Source organism: Rhea americana, unplaced genomic scaffold (assembly GCF_003343005.1).
Source record: "Rhea americana isolate MKP2758 unplaced genomic scaffold, rheAme1 scaffold_64, whole genome shotgun sequence".
In the NCBI taxonomy this organism is placed as follows: Eukaryota; Metazoa; Chordata; class Aves; order Rheiformes; family Rheidae; genus Rhea; species Rhea americana.
The window spans coordinates 3,949,545-3,965,045 of record NW_028186801.1 but is presented as its reverse complement, the minus strand read 5'-3'; the positions used below and the strand labels follow the sequence as shown (position 1 = coordinate 3,965,045).

At 33.9% G+C, this 15,501-nt stretch overlaps 1 protein-coding gene across 6 annotated transcripts in view; it reads left to right on the top strand.

Annotated features, from left to right (window-relative positions):
• The window catches only part of CNOT2 (CCR4-NOT transcription complex subunit 2), a 77,091-nt gene extending 61,590 nt beyond the window's left edge, over positions 1 to 15,501 (top strand). For all 6 annotated transcript variants that reach the window (XM_085320558.1, XM_085320554.1, XM_085320555.1 and 3 more), the window contains 7 exons: positions 1,370 to 1,490; positions 1,603 to 1,759; positions 5,720 to 5,781; positions 5,878 to 5,927; positions 6,735 to 6,835; positions 7,424 to 7,568; positions 15,103 to 15,501. In XM_085320558.1, the coding sequence (XP_085176684.1) occupies positions 1,370 to 1,490; positions 1,603 to 1,759; positions 5,720 to 5,781; positions 5,878 to 5,927; positions 6,735 to 6,835; positions 7,424 to 7,568; positions 15,103 to 15,189 (723 nt within the window). In that variant the 3' untranslated portion in view covers positions 15,190 to 15,501. The remainder of the gene's footprint in view (positions 1 to 1,369; positions 1,491 to 1,602; positions 1,760 to 5,719; positions 5,782 to 5,877; positions 5,928 to 6,734; positions 6,836 to 7,423; positions 7,569 to 15,102) is intronic.

Here is a 15,501-nt window from a genome sequence, read left to right as displayed (position 1 = left end):
GCAGAGGGAACAAGCCATTTTAATCAAGATCACTGCATTCATGAGTTTTTTGCAGACTGATTGTATACATTATATCTTAAATATTGTTGTGATTATTACATATTAGATGTATAAATTAATTATAAGCTTATGGTTTCTTCTATTGTTTTCTCTGAAAGATGTGTGATAAAAATAGCTTAAATAAAGATGAATACACTAAACTTGAGATGGCAGAGGAACTATCTTTAATACAGTATTTGAGAAGATGTTCTAGTTCATGATTGTTTTGCTACTTATTATTACAAAAATATATATTAATCAGGGTGGTATGAGTATTACAGTGTAGGTAGTAGACACAACTACAAACTCATGGTGAAAACTGAAAAATGTAACTAAAAAGGAGAGAATCCCAGTCTCCAAATGCTGTTGCTATGTTTATATTACAGAGAATGTTTTGATACACTTAGTACAGTAAGGAACGAAGGAGTAGATGTGAATACATTGTGTTACTGTAGACTTGTTTTAAAGAATAATAATAAAGTAAGAAATAGTAGTTACGAAAGGTATCTTTTGTCAGGATATGGCCTTCTGGAGAGCAATCACAGTTTCTCACCACATGTAGTGTTTACATCTCTCTTAATGGTTGTAAGTGTACCCATTGTATGTTGCTTGCTCCTGAAGTTTGGCTTGAGTTATTACTGACTTGCTACATTGCAGTTGTGGGATGCAGGAACAAGACTATATTGGGAAAATACGTGATGTGAGGAGTCCAAAATACCCTGTAGCCACAGGCACTTGGGCATCAATTGTGTGTTCAAATACAGGTGTAAAATATTTTCTTACCCTTTTCTGATTGCAAGCTGTAGGCTTATTAATAGCTCACTGTATAGGAGGTACATTTTAGGAAGTGGTAAATATTAACTATGATTTCTCAACAGAACATAAGGGCTTCAGCTTTGTTCCACATTAGTGCCTAATGTATTACAGTGGCTTGACATATTGCTTAGACATAAATCCTAAAATATGAGGGCATTTGCATGTGCTTAGTTATACTGAATATTCCCTTATGCTTCCCTTATGCACAAGCTTAAACAGTGGTATAATAGATGTTAGATAAATGACGCAAATCATTTTTCTCTTCCCCACTGCAAAAACTGAATGTTGGGAAATGTTGTAGATTTTAATTAAATGATGGTATATGTAATTATTTGAATAATGGAATTGTCTTAACAGTCCTATAATGTATATTAAAATTTTAAATGCATCATACATGAAATGTGTAACAGTTCCTTTGATTTTTGAGGAGTACTTGACTCAAAAGGTATAGTTAACCAGTTTTTCCATTTTGAATTGTTTCCATCATACTAAATTTACAAATTATTTTTAATAGAATTTGAATACATCAGGCAAAACATCATCCAGCACAGATGGGCCCAAATTTCCTGGAGATAAAAGTTCAACTACGCAAAACAACAACCAGCAGAAAAAAGGGATCCAAGTGTTACCTGATGGTATGTGTCATTCCATGTTTTTTTCTTTAAAAAATTAGGCAATCCTTTAGATCATCTGATTTTTTTTTTCCACTTGCTGAAAGGAGAAAATTAATTTGTTCTTCTTGCCTAGGTCGGGTTACCAACATTCCTCAAGGGATGGTGACGGACCAGTTTGGAATGATTGGCTTGTTAACATTCATCAGGGCAGCGGAGACAGATCCAGGAATGGTACATCTTGCATTAGGAAGTGACTTAACAACACTAGGTCTCAATCTCAACTCTCCTGAGTAAGTTCCCTGATTTTATAGTACTGTCTTGGTTTTTGCTTTTATTATGCTGTCATTTGTAGTAACAGGCTTAGGTAGCTGATGTGAGTGTCAAAACCACAAGATACTGTGCCAAATAAAATTTAAAAATGTAATGACAGTAAAATAGAACCTTTGTAACCAAAAGAATTGTGCTTTGAGGCATACTGAGATCTTATTTTTCAAGCTTTCAATAAATTTAGTGGCTTCACTTATTCTCTTAAATTCTTAAGGACTTTCTTCAAGGGATCTACAGTATATTTGTTAATAAATTTTATGCATATATTATATTTTAAATAGTATTCCCTAGGATATCTACATTTAGATGATTGCCGTTGGGGGGTAAATTTGATTTCCACTAGTGTAATAATGAACAGTGTATCTGCAGTGTTTCCCTGCACCAAAGATTAATTAAAATGATAATGTAGTTGTATAGTTAACTTCCAATCATTCCATTCCTCTAAGTATAGTTACTTAGACTTCCTTTAGAGGTAGTACGGAGAAAGACTGGCCTCTGCAATCAGTGACTCCAGCCACTGAAATATAAGTACTTATGACAGGTAGGATGAATCACCAGCTCAGAGTGCCTCTTTTTCTTTACTAATTGCAGAAGGAACTTAGATGATCAGTTTAGGAAAAATGCTAGTAGTCTTGATAACTGAAATTGGGTGATCTAAATCTGTGGTGCTCTGACTATCAACTGGGAATCTTCTATCATGACGGTGAAGACTTCAGAAGATTTTTATACCCTTTGAGTTTCCATGCCACTGGAGTCTGGAGGGGAAATAGCCTGCTACTTCCCTTTCATATTAAAATACAGGTGGTAGGAAGTATCTGTGTACTGTGTGACCTGTATAGTCAACAGAGTGTTCGCTATATTCTTTTCTATATTAATTCCATGTCCTGAACTAATGTGTTAAGTTGCTTAAATGACTTTTCATTATTCAGCAAAGAAAAGGCAAGAATTGGCCACATTCTCCTACTTTACTTTTGTGGCAGTGCAATTGCATACTTTCACTGAGACTGTATTTGTCCAATTACCTTACCCGAAGAACAACTGAGATGTTTGGTTGCCTTGCATAAAGAGAGTTGTAATCATTTATTTCAGCAGAGAGTTACGGAATATTAGTCTTATTGACCCAGTAATATATGCATTGCAAAGCTTGCATATAGCAAATTAGCAAAACAAGGACAGAACAGCTTACACGTGTGGTTTCTATGTTTCTCAAACTTATGTGCACCTGAACTATGAATGCATGAGTTCAGGAAAGAGTGAAGAATGGAGATACCAAGGTGAGAAGGAAAGCATAGGGAAAATGTGGCTCTGGATTTTGCAATCTTGAAATAACCAGCATTAATTTGCATATTTCTTTCTAGAGATAGAACATTTTAGAAATGATAATTTCTAAAAATTCTTCCCATAGAGCTTGCATCAAAACTTACTCAAAATGTTACATGATTGACACTTACTTCAAAACTGTATTCTAAAGCCAGACTTCTAGTACAATTATATAGAAAATTGGCAGGCTTAGGTTTACAAAATCCCTTCTTAGGTGTGATGTTACTCGTGCAGCTCACTTTTTCACTGAAATTAATAGTTGCCAGTTCCCATCCCTTTCTCCCCACCCTGTAATGAGGATGCATAAAGAATAGTTAAACTGACCTATGGTTACTTCTTTTCCCTAGTAGTTCGAGAACTTACAGCACTCGCTGGTAGAAGAATATCCCAGATATTTGTAATATTAAAGTCATTCGCAATTTTCAGTACAGATCATTTGAACATAACTTGACGAAAATCAGCTGAAAGTAAAATGCTTTTGCTCTAAAAGAATTTAAGATAGATCTGTATCCAGATTCTTGAGCTTCTGTCTCCCTTAACACAGGTGAAAGATGGTTATGTAATATTGTTATGCAGCTATTTTTTCTTGATATAGACACGCAGAATAGTAGTAGCGATATTACTTTTGGTGATCTTATTTGATATTTCATTCAATGATATTCAGTAGTTTTAATGACTAAAATAAAGCTTAACTTAGCTTTATGGAAAATCTATATAAAAGTTGTGCCTCATTGGGCAAGAGTACTAAACATGCTGTGTGATGACTCTTGTTATGCAGCTCCTGAGTTTAGCCTTCAAACTATGTGGTGTGAGTGGTTGTGCATATATCTAAAGAATTTATTTATTTATTTATTTATATTCTCACACGCACACACACACACACACACGCGCGCGCGCGCACATGTAGTGGTGCCACATTTCTTTACTATGCTTGCTGAAAATAGTGAGCTGGATTTTTAAAAGCTTTTAAACATTAAATTACTGTAGAGGGTATTTATGGTCTTGGAAGGAGGTGATAATATGGGTAGTTTTGTATCATTAAGTTGGTTTTATTTTATAGTACACAAGTTTTGCAAAGAGTCTGTGCAGTCCTCAGTGTCCAGCCTGTGGTCTTGCCTTATGTTTGATTTGGGAATTACCATTTTAAAAATTAAAAGCATTTCAGATACGGAAATCTGCATTTTTCTGGCTATGAGGTACTTCTGATTTTAAAGATATCTCTCTGACTTAAATAGTTAGCATAGTAAATGTGCTTTGGAAACAAAACTTTAGAATTCAGTAATATATTTTTCATTATTTGAATTAACTCCTGTAACTCCTAGTTTTATGTATATTTCCCATATAAGTAGATTAAGTTTTATTTTAGTTGCTGAAAAATGGTTATATAGTTCTTATGTTCCTTTGCTGTGAGAAATGCTTTTAGTTCTTTAGAGATTATATAGCAGTTTGCTCACATTCTGAAGCTTCCTGAAATATTCATCAAATAATGTGCATGCTGTCCAATCCTTGTTTGAAAAATGTTTAATTAATAGATTTATTTGTATCACAGAAGACATACTTTCCACAAACCCTTCAGTTTCTGTTGATAAAGAGGTACAGTTTGAGTCTCTGGATTCTTTGCTCTAAGAAACCAAATCCCTAGGGCTTGTATGATGTGATGAAGTTGTTTTAAAAAAAAAAAACTGTTGTTCTTGGGGCAATGCCTATCCATACTTTGAGGAGAAATAACGTTTTAGTTATTTTCAATGTCTGCAGATTTTACTATTGAAATCTTCCTTCAGGCTCTGTAGCATAAGCTCTCACTAACAGTAAGAGTACTTGGCCTATAGTAAGACTGACACCACTCGAGCAGTGTAGTTTGTGGCCCGTATAGCTCAGCTGGAGTTGGATATCGGATAATTTTTTAGATTTCAGATATTTTTATATCAAATATTAGGACTTCAACTAGAAGGAAGCAAGGTTTTAACAGTACCATAATGAATACTTGTTTACAAAATATGCCATAATATTGCATTGTCCTGTATAATTAAAGTAAACTGTAACTACCTGCCAAAAGTATTTTTTTTTCACTCCATTCCTTTTTTTGTTTCTTTATCTGTTAATTATAAATTTCATTGTTAGTACATCACTCATTGGTGTAGAGTTGGAAGGTCCATCATTTTCATTGGCAAACTAAGGGCTCCATTGTTCCTTTTTCCTGATACGTTAAACAACCTATATAAAAGAAAACTTCTAAATATAATTATTGTTTGCATTTTATTTCCATAAACCAAGACTCAGTGAGCTTGTGATGGCCTTTTCTAGGCAAATTGAAATACTGTGTAAATTTGAGTCCCTAAAAAGAGTTGGGATACCTGGCACTTCAGTTAAAGGAATAATAGATAAAGTCTTAAATAGATAAAGTCTTAGCTCTGTAGATTCTTGTGGCAGTTTAAATGTAATACTCTGAGTATCAGAAAGAAAACAAATTATAAACTGTTTTAGGAAAATGAGCTGAAGAATTCCATCTCTTCCCTTCCCAACCTAGGTAGTGATTTTGGTTCTATGATGTGTTATTTAGGGTTTGGAGGTTTTTTGTTTAATTTGTGGTTTTCTTTCTTCAGAAATCTTTATCCCAAATTTGCGTCACCCTGGGCATCATCACCTTGTCGACCTCAAGACATTGGTAAGAAAGAAATAACTATTTAATTCAATATTAATATTTGCAAATTATATTAATTTACATGTCTTAATAATAGCATCAATTCTGATTCTTTTTTAGACTTTCATGTTCCATCTGAGTACTTGACTAACATTCACATTAGGGATAAGGTGAGTAAGTGTGTGTGTGTGTGTATATTTCTTTGTCAATCTGCTACCAGTAATGTTCTAAAATTTCTTTCAGATAAGTATTGTTCTTGAAAACCAGTACATTTTGGTGATGTTCTCATTCTATTTTAAGAAAGTGAATACATTAACAGCCTGATTAGACACATCATGCACTCTTTTCCCCTTTGATAAGGAGAACAAAACAGGGAATGGGCATGGTTAACTAAAAACTAATAATTTGTTATGTGGACTATACCCTTCATGTAAAGCACAAATCTGTTATAATCATATATTATAATATTTAAATGCTATATTAAATTGAGATGATACTACTTCAGATAAATTTAGGATAGTGGCTGAAAATGTTTTTAAATTTATCTGTTGCTTCAACATAGGAATTTTTTGTTGGATATGTTTAGAAAAAGATCTTACCTATTGTAGTTCTGTTAGAGGAATCATTGAGAAATATTGTGAGAAATTGTAGTAATGTTACTCTAACAGTGTGAAGTAAAACTGAACAAATACATGTAAATGTAAAAAGTAGATTGAGATGCATGCAAGTGCAGGGGAAAAAAACACACTTTTACGGGTTTGTTACCTCTATTTATTTTCCTATTGAGTCCTGTAAGCTAGAAGAGTTAACTTCAAGAAAAAGGAATTGTTTTGATAATTTTTAGTGTTATCATTATTCACAGCACACTTAAAGTAGTATATTCTGGCTGTATCTTTGTGTGCTTTAAGTGGGGTAGTGTGTTTTACTACCTTTATCTGTTGTGATTTTTCATCCTTGTTTTTTTTGATCTTTTGCAGCTGGCTGCAATAAAACTTGGCCGATATGGAGAAGATCTCCTGTTTTATCTCTATTACATGAATGGTGGAGACGTATTACAGCTATTAGCAGCAGTAGAACTGTATGTTCAAACTATTTTGTCAGTTTTATAATATGATTTAATCTATTGCAATAATTCAATTATTTTTTATATTATATATATATTTTATATATATATATTATTTTATTATATTGCAATTTTGCAAAAATATTACATATATGAAAAAAATGAAAACAAGTTTAGTCAATCTAAAGCTGGAAAACCTTTTAAAAATACCTACTCCAACTTTGGCTCCATTTTGTGGATTTTTCATTGTACAATGGAAATCAAATGCATGTTTCTTGTAAATTTGGCATTATTATAAAGCACTATGGAAAAGCGGTATGCAAATGCTAGTAATTAAATTTATCCGTCTCAATGAAAAACAGTAAATAATAATAAGCTTGTTGTTTGAACTTACAAGACTTCTTTCTTAGTTTCATATGTGATTAGTTTGAGATGTAATAACTGTATGGAAGAGGTATGAGATAGCAGGTGTAATGATGCTTCAGGAATTTTGGTTTGGTTCTGAATATGTTAGAGTTTTGATAAACTCTTATAGTTGATGATGTCAAGATTCAGGTAACTAACACTTTTTAAATTATTTTTCCTTCCTATTAAAAATTAAAGATTTAACCGAGATTGGAGATACCACAAAGAAGAACGAGTATGGATCACCAGGGCACCCGGCATGGAGCCAACAATGAAAACCAATACGTACGAGAGGGGAACATATTACTTCTTTGACTGTCTTAACTGGAGGAAAGTAGCTAAGGTATCTCTTTTCCCTTGTGCAGAATTTTTAAGTCTGTCAACTGTGTATTTTTAGAAAGACAAAAGTAAAAAGCAGCCTCCTCCCCCAAACCTCCGGATTTCATGACCTCCTATTTAAGTTCATTATCTTAAATTTGATGTGGAAGGGAATACGGATTCCCTAAATCACTGGCTTCTTTGTGGAAAAGAGGAATTGCCTTTCTTTCCTGTTTTCACTGGGAGATACAAGCGTGTAGTACTTGTCACTTTTTTATGAATTCTGTAAAAAAAAAAAAAAAAAAATTTTCAAGTACCAAATTGCAGAATAACAAGTACTTCTTGCCATTTTAGAAACAAGCATGCAAATATTTTGCTTTAGAAAATTAAATAGGGAGCAAGAACAGCTTGCTTTTAAATTAAAAATCAAGGTTTGTTTTCAGATATTGTCTCTCCTTCAACACACTAGGAATTTTGTGCCCTGTTGTTTGAATATCAGAATACTTTGAAATAAATCACTTCTTTTTGTGAGGGAGGTATATTTTCAAGATGCTCATTTTCTATATGGTAGGCCAAGAGGCATTAAAAAAACACCATAAAGAACACCAGTCTTTCCCCTTTCCACTTTGTTAATCTGTTTGTTCCTTTCTGCCCATCAATACTGTCAGCAAAGTTCATCATTTACTTGCAAAGAGTTAGCTTAGGTAATTTCTAGAACTGGGCTTTGTTTTTCCCCATGCTTCCCCAAAGATGATTAGTTTTCAGTGTATTAATAGCTTCCCATTTTTAAGACCATCTCATACAGTATCTTTTCCTTGCTGGATCTTGATTTCTGTGATTTTTCTCTTCTCCTCCTCACAATTAGAGCAAAGATTTCCTAATGTAATTCTGTTTCACAGCATTATTTGAGTAAACAGAAGTGCTGTGCTGATGTTCACCAACCCAACAGGAGGTGTGTGCTCTTGAAAATAGCCTGTCTTACCGAGTGATACATTTGGCTCCAGCCGCACCTGAAAAAGATATTTGCATAGTATACACACAGCTGTCACACCTAGCTGGAATTAGAGTTAAATAGTTCATCAGGAATGCCATCACCCACTTAACTTTTGTTATATGAGATTTTGTGGATGTGGCATGATTCGTGACACGTCTGATTCATGCATGACAAAGTACACATACAACTTCAGTGTCAGACATTTGGTAGATGCACTGTATCATGCTCTTCCTCTTCTCTGAAGAAGACTTAACAGATCAGACCAGATTAACCTTGAAGCCTTGAACGCAACAGATGTGATTCCTGCGTGTTGGAACTATGTGTTGTCATTCCACATATATATGTATTTCATTCCATCAGAAATCCTTCACTTGAAGCTTGATTTCTTGAATTGTTTGCTAGTGAGGCATTTCGGTTCTGGGATCAAGTTGCAGCTATGTACTTTGATATTATGGCATACTTCATTAAATATTTATATATCTGATAACGTGTTTTTAACCTTCAATTTTAAATTGAAGGGTATAGACTTCAGTACTTTCCCCTGTGTTAAATGCATTACAAAGTAATCTACTGGATAGGAAGAAGTTTGCTGTTTAGATTAACTAGATATGCTGGTTATTCTTTTTTTCTTTCTTTTCTTCTTCTTTATACCCAATAAATTTGCTTAGTCTGAGGGAAGAGAGAGAATTTGTCTCAAATTTATGGGAGGCTCTTCAACTTGTATCTGTGACGCGTTACCTCTGTAGCTCTTCCTGTGGCTGTAACATAGCCTAGATTTCTTTACTTGTGTCATTTTTTGCATGTGCAAGTTAATTTCAAGGCATTGAAGTAAACAAAAACAACATTGCCCTCAAAAAAAAAAAGGGGGGGGGAGCCTAAACAAAAGTTAACTTTCAATTTTTACTTGAATTATTGGTTAGTTATTTGATATACTCCCTTAGGTTTCCTGAGAATCTGTTTAAACGTATTTTATTTATACTTGAGATCTTTAGAGAGGGAATAGCTAACTTTTTTAAAGGTTAGGATCCTTTTTCACAGAATCAACCCAGTGTGTTTCAGTTATTAATGAAGAATAACAGCCTCGACCAAGTGCATATATCAATGTGTATCAGACTGAGTTTATACCCTATTTGGAAACACAGAATGTATTTTACTAGAAGGAAGGTAGTGCCCATTTTATACAGATAGCAACCTCTTTAGTGTCAGCTCTTTCTGTACCTGTAGGAGAAATGTATCAAACAGCTACTTGATGTTTAAACCTTGCTTTTGAAGTATTTTCTCCTTCTGGAGTCTGAAGTGCTGTCCTGAAATTCAGCATCCAGTGCTTCAGTTGTTAATTAGTATATTATATCCTTCCACTTTAGAGGATAGCTAGCTTCCTATAGTAGGCATCCATCAGGGCGCTGTGATGAAAAAGAGATACTAATCGCTGCTGTTCTCCAAATGTTTTAGCCCTGAAAACCTACATTAATTTCTTTTCTCTACTTTGCATATTGAAAATAATTCTTCCAACACTAAGAAGCAATTAATGGCTATTAAGGGGAGGGATATTCTTTACTGAAATTTTTCACCTGCAGCAGTAAGCTAATAGGACACAGTTTTTGAAAGTCCCTAGGAAGAGACAATCTTTTCTTCTAGGCTTGCATATTTATTAAAACAAAAATTGGAACTGGAACATTTTCAAAATAATGTTCTTGATATTTCATTTTAGTTTGGTGTGAGGTATATCAGGCAAGCTGACTATTGATCAAGGGAAGCTAGAGAAGGGTTTGAGAAAAAATTGTTATTTTCACTTGGAAAAGGAGTCACTTGGAAAAAGTTTTGTGACAGGCTTCTATCTATGATAAGAATTTCTTACATAGATAAGTGTCAAGTATGGTCTTGGCATTGTATGTTAATAATATTACCTCTGGTATTAATTTGGGGAGTTAAGATTTCCTAACAGGCAGAGGAGTGATAACAAGAATGTTAGTGTTGGACTAAATGTTGCTTTTAATGCAAAGAAAAATATGACTAAGTATGTTTTGTTCTAACAAACACAGAAGTATTAATTGAAGCTTCACAAAATAAAAATACAAGAAGCTATTAAAAAAAAAAAATCTTGGTAAATTTCAGTCTCTTGTAATAACAGGTACATTATTAGTAGTGAATACTGGGAATCTATTCCGTAGAAGGCCACAATAGTAACTGCTGTTTAATGGTTTGATTAACGCTGCTTTGAAACAGTCAGACGAGAGTTATTTCTGGTAAATTATTATCACTTATATGTGCAAATTAAATTATTCTTCAAGGTGGTTTATAAACTTGTCTTTTGTTTCTATATATGCTCAAATATACTGCAGCACATACTTTAGTGTGTTATACTTTTGCAGATCTGTTGCATTATACAAGTATGAGCTTGTGTTTTTATTGTATCTACAAATTAATAACTCAATTATAAAAGTTACACTGCATTGAAATAGATATAACTATATTAGCTGCTTACTTTGGATAATATACTAAACTTTGAGAAGGTCTGTAAAAGCATAAAACTGATCTGGATTAATGGATTTTTTTGACAGTGTCTGAGATTGCTTTTAACAAATCTGAGTAAAGCACACTGCATAAATTCTTTCAATAAAATATCAAATAACATTCTTTAGTAAAGAGTAGGATTTACATTCACAATAGATAATGGACTAAAGAAGGAAATGCATCAAAATAGCAGAGTAATGGGGCAATTCCTAAAATGTTAGGAAATAAAATCCAATTTCATGTTGAGATGTGGTTAAATGGCAAGAAAATATGAATGACAATATCTTCAAATTCACCTTAATTAGAAAACAAAATTCAAGAAAATGCTGATTACAGATATGACTGTGTATATGGTTTTTCATCCTAGGGCATGTGGAAAGTACAGTATGGTTAAGGACACTTTGATTTTTCACTGAGGATCTGGCTATATAGTTTGCTTCTGTTGAGGAGACATGAGAGACTCAATTGAGAGAGGAAGGGAAGTGGATATGAGACCAAAAATGCCTTCTACAAATGCACATTTATTGAAATCCTGATATAAATTGTCTGAAGTAAACTTTCTGGAATTTCTCCTTTGAAAAGTAAGGAGAGCTAATCCCATTTAAGGAACAAGATTATAAAGCCCTTATCCTTCGGTTTAGTATTTATAAAAGGTGGAATTTTTTTATGGGACATGAGGTTAAATTTCAGAGTGTTTATTTGCTTGTAAGGATTGCTGTCTGTATTAAATGATTTGCTAATATTTTAGGATCAAAATTAAATGAAATACTCTTATAATTGCTAGAAAGTTGCATCTGTTCTATTAATAAATATGTGCCATAGCATTTTAATTCAGTCCCTAATTTAAGTTTGGGTCTTTGCATCCATCTTTAAGTCAGTGTAAATACTGCTTTTCCAGTCCTATTTGCAATTTAGAGCTAGCCATGCTGTTTCTGACAACTCCTTTTACAAACAACACAGTCCAGGATATTTTGTCCTCAGGACACTTCCTGTTTGGCTAAATTTTTGTTGTTTTTTTTTTTTTCTATCAAAGCTGTGGGTCACCTTAAACAATTCTCCTTTATCTTTAGCTTACTTACCTACTGAACTTCATATATGCGCAGGCTGATGCAACTTTTAACAGTCAAAACAAGTTAACAGAATGACATAAGAAGTGATTGATTTCATTGCATATAACAATTCATTTAGTGTTGCACATGCTATGTGTTTCCCCACACACATTTAGTATTCATTATTCTTGATTAATTAGAACTATTTAATTTTATTTTCCATATGGAAGTAATTATTAAAACAATGTAACAAATGTTTGTCAATAGATAAGTAGCATTTTTGCATTTTATTTGTATCTGTTTACATTGAAAAATATCAGCATTATTGTTCACATCCTAAACTAATGGTGGCCCCTGGAATCAAAAACAAAAACATAAAGTACATGTAATGAAAATATTTTTCTATATGTAATAAATAATTGTCTTGTAGTTTTCAAATACTTGGTCAGTGAGTTCTTTTTTGACATTGTTGAATATAACTTTAGGTGTTCTTACGTACTATTGGATGCTGGAATTTAGCATTACTGAAACAGGAATGCAAATCTAAAAGGCTGTTCCGGCATCCTATATACCTATTTTAAGACTGTTTATGTTAAACGTTAAATGGTGCCAATAAGAAGTATCAAGTCGCATACTTCTAAAGAAAGTTTGGCAGGAGATCATAGTTCTTCTTCTAAATGAGGAGTTTCCAAGTTGTGGAACACAAAGCACTGCCCAAGTGACCGAACACTTCCTTGAGACACGCATCTCGCTTGGAGCTACTACTTCAAAAGCAGCACACAACCACATTAAGGTTGGAAACGCCTTTTCTAGGCTACTGATGCTGCCTTACCAGTTTAAGTAGCTGTTTTCCATGTGTAATTTTGAAGGCATTTCAGAACATGTGGAGGTTCAGGTAATTGATCTAAGCTTTTATTATTAACCCTTTCTTTTGTTTACAATTTTGTTAAAGAAGCAATTTCCCAACAGCTGACCATAGATTGATAGTAATCTGCAGACCCTTCCATGATTATGTGCAAAATGGAAACTTTGAAAGACATGAATGGGAGAGAAGTTCGAGAGGTATTTTTTTCTATTATAAAATGACTTCAGAATTACTGAAGACCTTAACCTAGACCAGCCTCTGTCCCTCAAATACCTGCATAGATTTCTACACATTGATCTTGCTTGCTTCTGACAGAAGAGAGGTGGTGCCTCTTCAGTATCAACATGAGTATATGCATCTGCGTAAGAGGAGAACATACATCAACTGGCATGCAGTGTTGATTAGGAATGCCAAAAAAGTTAACTTACATAATGAACTTAAAGGCTGCAGGAAGTGTGCTATAAAAAACTCTAGGCTACAGTAGAGAGTAGGAGCCAGAAATGAGGTAGATGAACAACATTTTGGTGCAGATAGCTGTAACCTCGCATAGATCTTTTGCTAGGATTTTCTAGGTTTTGAGACAACGTTCTCTGGGGAGTACAGACTTACTAAATTCTGAGCATTATTCCCTCATTCGTTTCATTACTGTGCTGAATGTTCTTTCAGTGTTAGATAAACCTTCTTTGCTTTAAAGAAAAGAGGTCTGGGAGTTTAATTTCCTAGAGTTCCTGTCTTGCCTTGACCTGTTCCTTAGTTTGTCTACCTGTAAAACTGAAATACTACAGTACTTAACTGCTTCATGGAGTTTTCTAAATAATCTATCTATTCAGTACTGTGTTTTCATCAGTACATAAAAATAGTAGGATAGAGTTGCTCTCTGGATACAAATAACATTCGGCTGAGATTCTCTGTTGAATTAGGCTAAATAAATTGCTATGTATGTCCAAAGTAGTCATTGTTGAACTAACAGGAAGTAGCCTTAAACAACAATTCTGAAGCTTCTGCGTACTCTAATTCTTGAATGAAAATAATATAGGGATGGATGAAATGCAGCTAAATTGCGGAAAGGATTTGAGAAATACAAGATTTAAGCAAGTCCTTGTATGTTTTTGCATATATGAAGTTACAGGCACCAGCTGTCAAGGTTGTGCACTAATTAGGGTTGTATACACAAGTCAGGGTCACAGAAAAGCAGGAAAGGTGGGCTTTTCAGTATGATAATCAGGATGCATTTAGACATCAGGGGTGCTTACATTCTGATTTTTAATAGCTGCTACAGTCAGAATACAAGTTTATATTGGATTACTGAAATATTTTGTGATTATGCAAATCAGACGCTTGTAAAATTCAAACAATCATGCAAGTGAGACAAAGCTGCTTGTTTAAAAATCAATAGCTTGTGTGGCATTCCAGTACATGGCAAAGATTTCTATTCCATGAGTTTTGTAAAACAGAATTTCTCATGAAAGACACTGCCAAAGTATGTAGTAGCAAGGAGCTTTTATTCGTTCCTCAAGATGTACAGGAGGGATGGGTAAACCTGAAGCTTAAATTCAAGTATAAAACACGGTAGAATACTTTTTTAAATTCTAGGTTAAGTAGGTTTAAATAGCTTGTCTCTATCATTTTAGATTTTGTACTCCAATTTTGTACTAAGGAGGAGAAACCTAGCTAGTTTAACTTAGCAGTAGGCCTGACAGCATGCCACAGAATGTCCCAAAACTTCAGGTCCTCCAGAATAAGTCTCTGTATGTCCAAACTGTTGAAAGACAGAAACTTTTATTAGTAATTCAGGTAATGTCTTAATTGTATGTTTTTGTCTTAACTAAACATGTAATTGAGATCATAACTAGAGTTCTGAGAGCAAAGTACCTTAAAAAAATAGGAGAGCTAGTGTCACTGCAGGTGTAATAGCTTAGAATACTGCTTTTTTCTCTCTCTCTCTCTCAAATTTTTTATATATAAATGTAGTATCCCAGATAGCAAAATCTTGTGTTTCTGCTTTATTTGTAAGTTAGGACTTGATCTGTTCTATACTTGTGCATTTCAAGTATGGCCTGTAGAATCAACAGTTATTAACAGTTAAATGATTAGTTGTCTGACTTTTGTCTGGTTTTGTTTTTGTTTTTAATTGTAGGAGTTCCATCTGGAATATGATAAATTAGAAGAAAGGCCTCATCTGCCATCAACCTTCAACTACAACCCTGCTCAGCAAGCCTTCTAAAGACTTCCCTTTTCTTGGGGTATGGCTGTCTCAGCACAATACTCAACATAACTGCAGAACTGATGTGGCTCAGGCATCCTGGTTTTAATTCCTTGAGGATCTGGCAATTGGCTCATGCGAAGGGTCACCATTTGAGGTCCTGCCTTACTAATTATGTGCTGCCCAACAACTAAATTTGTAATTGTTTTTCTTTAGTTTGAGCAGGGTCTGAATTTTTGTTTTTGTTTTATTTTTGCCAGCAGACAAGCTTGAGTCTGTAAAGACAAGCGAGTACACTGACAAAAGTTTACCACTTAGTTTCCAAAATGTAAA